This window comes from Myxocyprinus asiaticus, chromosome 29 (assembly GCF_019703515.2).
Source record: "Myxocyprinus asiaticus isolate MX2 ecotype Aquarium Trade chromosome 29, UBuf_Myxa_2, whole genome shotgun sequence".
NCBI classification, from domain to species: Eukaryota; Metazoa; Chordata; class Actinopteri; order Cypriniformes; family Catostomidae; genus Myxocyprinus; species Myxocyprinus asiaticus.
In genome coordinates this window covers 11,209,844-11,215,843 of record NC_059372.1, presented here as the reverse complement: position 1 = coordinate 11,215,843, position 6,000 = coordinate 11,209,844, and the positions used below count along the sequence as shown (strand labels likewise).

General features: G+C 34.2%; 1 protein-coding gene across 5 annotated transcripts in view; it reads right to left on the bottom strand.

The window, feature by feature from the left end:
- Positions 1–659: 659 nt before the first annotated feature.
- The window catches only part of agap2 (ArfGAP with GTPase domain, ankyrin repeat and PH domain 2), a 41,123-nt gene continuing 35,782 nt past the window's right edge, over positions 660–6,000 (bottom strand). For 4 of the 5 annotated variants that reach the window (XM_051662834.1, XM_051662837.1, XM_051662836.1 and 1 more), the window contains 5 exons: positions 4,204–4,352; positions 3,952–4,042; positions 3,605–3,827; positions 1,592–1,859; positions 660–1,403 (listed from right to left, as the gene is read on the bottom strand). In XM_051662834.1, coding sequence (XP_051518794.1) covers positions 1,197–1,403; positions 1,592–1,859; positions 3,605–3,827; positions 3,952–4,042; positions 4,204–4,352 — 938 coding nt within the window. In that variant the 3' untranslated portion in view covers positions 660–1,196. Of the gene's footprint in view, positions 1,404–1,591; positions 1,860–3,604; positions 3,828–3,951; positions 4,043–4,203; positions 4,356–6,000 lie in introns of all 5 variants that reach the window. The other variant, XM_051662835.1, reaches the window with a different exon arrangement.

Genomic DNA, 6,000 nt, shown 5'->3' with positions numbered 1-6,000 from the left:
CAGAAAAGAAAAATACGATGCATTCATGAGATGCACCTCTGAGCTATTTTAGAGAACTGGCTGATCACTGGTTGATCTAACGCTTGACACATTCCCCTACATTAGCGAAAGTCAAGATTCACATGAGAGCAATTAATCAATTCAGGACACATTTACAAAAAAAGTCTAATAGATATGTATAGAAAATATGCTTGACAGATTATGACAACTGGTTCAACCATTTTGCATTTAATGACTTATGCAATGAACTAATGCCTAGATGTTTTGGGGGGTAAGACTATTCAACAGAGAACCAGTATAATATATTTTGATCAACAAGACATAAGCAATTGATAATGTAGGAAACAGCAGACAATTGTACATAATCAATTGCATGAATGTACCAAAGCATTGGCAGTTTGTTCAAATTGCTTTTATGATATGCACAAGTGACTAGATGATGTGGAGGCTGAACAAGTAGTTTTGAGAATTTCATTTGCGATCTGAGAAATGTACAAAAGTGACTGAGAAAAACTGTAATCCATGCAGCTGAATTGTCTGAAATCAAACAGGTCTTCAAAGAAAGTGAACCTTTAAGGCATAATAATGTAAAAAAAATAAAAATAAAAAAGCTTGGGTCATTGTTTGATCATAAAATTAACAAGTAGCAACAAAAGAGGTTTGGAGATCAGAGTTTATTGTCTATAGTATTTAAAAATGATGCACAATGACAAATACTATTTCTTCTGGATATAAACATGATATTACATTACATTACCCCCAGCCATGATGTCTATTTTAAAGAACAATGGAAATGACAGTCATAACTGTAAATACATTCCCTCAGATTGCTTTGGGAAACTCTCAAGCTACATTTGACCTTGTAATGCATCTATTTTGCATGATAATCAGAATATTATAAATAATATTGCTTTATAGTTGTTAAAACAGTTTCCATATTTTTTAAAAAGGCATTTTTGTAGCTATCATTCTAAGCTTGTTCTGGTATGGACAATTAAGAGTTTTTCCATCTTTTTTTATTTATCACTTTCTGAGGAATCCGCAAGGATATATGTATATAAATACAGCGTTTTTGGAGATATCCTGGGACAGAAATTCACAGACGCACAGAACACACAACCCCATATGAAGGAATAAAAATGGCCCCGTTTTTGTCAAAGAGCAGGAATGTTCATATGATCATGAATGTTCATGGGTTACGAGACCATCCGCCTGGAACTAACACGTCCGATGCTTGTGATGCTACTTTTGCGGGACAGAACGGGTGTAGGGGAAGTGGGAGAGATCTCATTTGGGCAGCCGTGTTGCAGAAGAATTTCAGCACACTCCTTGCTCCCGGCTTGGCGTGCCAACGTCAGAGCAGTTCTGCCCTGTGGGTCCTTTGATTTCACATCACTACCGTACTGTTGAGAGAGAGTGAGAGCAAAATTAAACAAATAATTAACCCGTTAAAAATGCACAACAATATGTAACTGAAACTGAACATTTCGGTTGTGGGCTCAACTCATGTTGAGATGCTTGCAGCTGAAGACATTAATGACTGTGGAATGAATCTTTTTTGTAGTGACTAAAGAGCAAAGTACAGCCTCACCCAGACCAGCAGCTGTGTCATGACCACGTCCCCCAGCTGGCAGGCCGCATGTAATGCGCTGTGATGCTGCTGTACCGCTCCTTCAGGTGGGACGTTGATCACTTCCTTGTTACTGTGTGAAAGCAGCAGCAGAAGTCTTGGAAGGTCCCGATCAATTACTGCTCTGAGCAGCCAAGTTGACATTGAGTCCTCTGAACACTGAGCGGGCAAGGGCGACACAAATGCCCGCTGTTCGTATTTGGCACGGATCCAAGACTCCCTCTGCTCTCTAAGACAAACACAAAGCAAAGGCCAAATTATTACTGTAGTGGATAACCACATTAACCAAGATCTGTTTACACCTGTGACATCATGGGGCTGAAGCGTTGTTACCTTTTAATTTTTATGATAACACTGCAAAATCACATTCCTAATCAGTATCTTTGTCAAATGTTCCGGCACAAATATCTAAACATCCTTAAAACAAGATGAATTTAAGATGGACTTTAATAAAATAGCTTTTTTTTTAACTGGCAATTTAAATTTTTTCACTATTAAGCCTTAAAACCTATTTTATTTAATTTTAGATTAGTTGTACTGTTTCAAATTTTTAACAGCCATTTTTGCAGTGTATTCTATTATAACATTGTCTGTTGCATATATTTCATATTGCACCAACAGCATAAACCATTATTTTCAATTTTATGCTAAATCTTTATAAGTATTTTATGTTTATAATATTTTAAAATATTTTGATAAATATTGTATGTTATTTAATTTATTTATTTTAATTTATTTGAATAATTTCTCATTTTAATAGCCATTTTTGCAGTGTTTTCTATTTCTTTAAGTTTAACATTGTCTGTTGCATATTTTTCATATTGCATGTTGTTTTATATAAAAAACACCAACAGCATAAACCATTATTTTCAATTTTATTCTAAACCTTTATAAGTATTTTATATTTATAATTTTTATTATTATTTTTATAAATATTGTATTTTATTTAATTTATTTATTTTTATTTGAATAATTTCTCATTTTAACAGCCATTTTTGTAGTGTATGCTATTTCTTCAAGTTTAAAATAAAAATCAGCAGTATAACCCATCATTTTCTATATTTTTATGTATTTATTTATAGATAAATATTTTATATTTATAATATTTACAATATTGTAAAATATTTAAAATATTTTCTATTTTATTTCAATGTATTTATTAATAAGCATTTTATATTTATATTAAGATTTTTTTTATAAATATTGTATTTTATTTTATTTATTTATTTTTTATTTTTTTACTTAATTTCGAATTTTAACAGCCATTTTTGTAGTGTACACATTTTTTTTTAAGTTTAACTTTGTATGTTGCATATATTTCATACTGCATGTTGTTTTACATAAACATCAAAATTATAACCCATAATTTTCTATTTTATATCATTTTATTTATTTACAGATAAATAGTTTATTTTTAGAATGTTTAAAATATTTTTAATTAAAATATATTTTTTAAAATTTTGTATTTCATTTATTTTATTTTTATTTGTTTATTTCTATATTTTAACAGCCATTTTTGTAGTGTACGCTGTTTCTTTAAGTTTAACTTTGTATGTTGCAAATATTCCACATTGCCTGTTGTTTTATATAAACAACATCAACAGCATTCTTTTCAAGTTTATTTAAAAATTCATAATATTATTATTTATTTGATTTCTTTAAGCAGCCATTTTACACAGTGTACGCTTCTTTGAGTTTATATGTTTTATAATCATTTCTCTCTCCACCTAAGATATACAAGAAATATACAAGATATATTTCAGTCACTTTGTTACCCTGAAATTCAAATTCAGTCAGACTGGTAATACAGTATATACTCTATATGGACATTTTTAACATCTGTTGATCAATGAATAGTTGCTTTGTTTACAGTCAATAATTAATCAAATTAATGTTATACAAAAATGAATTACTGTAATACAAATTTACAGGACCATTAAACAGTAATGACAATTGTTCTCAAAGCCAGCTTACCTTGTTGCTTCAGGTGTCAACTTTTGGCATCCTTGTGTACAGGCCTCCCAAATACTGTTGGCCATATGGTTCCCAATAGCAGTAAGCACTTTTGTGAGCTCCCTGGGCCAGTCATCCAGGTCCAGCGAGCGGACACGGGACAGGTGGGTTCCCAGGTTCCGGTGTATACCCGAACACTCGATGCAGATCAGTGCCCCAAGATTGAGACTCGCCCATGTTGGATCTAAAGAAAAAGATTTCTCCTTAAATATTTATACCATAATGTTCATTACATTGGCATACAATCTACATATACTGGCAGTTGTTTAAATTTTGATTATAATATGTTATTTTGGGACAACACTTACTTGGTGCTTCACAGTCCACACAGAGGTCGTTCCCTTTGGCATTACGAATGGCCTGCAGGGCAACAGCATCGCTTTGACTGCTCCTTCGAGCCTGAGAGTTAAAAATTGAGATCGGTATTTTGTAACAATATAGTGTGAACTGTTTATTTGTATAGTGCTGAAAGTTATATTAAATTATATGGGACAATTTATGTAAGAATGTATTCTCACAAATTTGTTCTGCCCGTGTTTCATGTATATTTCCAGCCTCACCTTATTTCTGCTCTCACAGCTCTGTAGACTAGCAAGGATCTGGCTTTCAATGGCCTGAACCCAGGCATCTCTGTCCTCTTGACTCTGGGCTTCAAAGTGCCAGCTCTGTCCTGTACTCGTTATGACGATGAAGTCTGCACTCTCCTCTTCTGCTGGCCGAGAGCAACAATTATTTACACCAGAGGAAGTGATCAATAAAAACACCCATTGTGTCCTCTGCCTATTGTATCAGTCTCAGTATAATTATGTGTTTGAGACAGAGAACACAGACAGGAACACTCACATCCATTTGCTCTAATCTAATAATGTGACCAGAGATGGACATTGACACGTACCGCAGAAAACAAGACATAGGCTTTGTATGGAATTGCATACTAGCATACTACTCTTACTATTGCTGCAGTATATAATATTCCAGCTGAAAAAAAAAAAAAAAACAGCTGATTTTAGAGAGGTTTTGGGCCCTTTCCAGCTGGCTGGGCTGGGAGACCTGCCTAAACCAGCTTAGACCAGTAAAGAAGCTTAGGCTGGTTTAAGCTGTTTATTTCAACTAGGCAGCATGCACATTATCTGTAAGCATAGAATACCCAAATAACCTGCTACATTTGCTAAAATGTCACAACAATGTACTGTAGCATACTACTGTTTGAAACATTCATCGTGGAATAATGCCTACTGATTCACTTACTATTTTGTAAAAATAATAGGCATTGTACTGTACATATTGCGCAGTATTCCACTCTGTACACGGTAAGCTAGTATTGCATTCCTAACTAGTGTTTTCATTAGGGATGTCGGGATACCACTTTTTTTAAGAACGAGTACTAGGGGGGTCCTGGGTAGTTCAAATCCAGGGTGTGCTGAGTGACTCCAGCCAGGTCTCCTAAGCAACCAAATTGGCCCGGTTGCTAGGGAGGTTAGAGTCACATGGGGTAACCTCCTCATGGTCACAATTAAGTGGTTTTCGCTCTCAGTGGGGCGCGGAGAGTAGCATGAGCCTCCACATGCTGTGAGTCTCCACGGTGTCATGCACAGCAAGCCACATGATAAGATGCGCGGATTGACGGTCTCAGAAGCGAAGGCAACTGAGATTTGTCCTCCGCCACCCGGATTGAGGTGAGTAACCATGCCACCATGAGGACCTAGTAAATAGTGGGAATTGGGCATTCCAAAATTGGGGAGAAAAGAACGAGTACGAGTACCAATACTTCATTTTTGGTACATTTACGATACCGAGTCCAATATCTGTTTGTTAAAAAACTCCATATCAAGAGTTTATTTACATTTTATCATCAAAATGGTATTTAAATAAATGAATTCATTAAAACTTTAATCAAATGAAAATATAACAATCAATTTTCAACATAATATTGTATTTTCTTTCAAAATCAAATTAAGTGCTTTTATACAAAACCTCACAGCACAATCCAAAATACAACAGTGGAGTTATATTTTGTCAAATAAACTGCTGCATAACAGAGCATCACAGATGTGAGATCTGTGATGTTACTATTGATTTATTGTTATTATTATTATTATTATTAGTAGTAGTAGTAGTAATACAGTGAATAGTACATAACTATACAGTAGTGATATATTTCTGTCATACTTTTTTCATTTTAATTGTGCTTTTATTTAGATGGAGCTTTTATTTTGAAGTGTGTCTGTGTTAAGACAGCAGCTTTAGTACCATACAGTTCGCCACCCATGGTTTGGGAAGCATTGGTGGTCAGTTCACCTCAAGTTTAATGACACATTTAGAGCACAAGTTTTGGTCAAGAAAACAAAGCGTCAAAC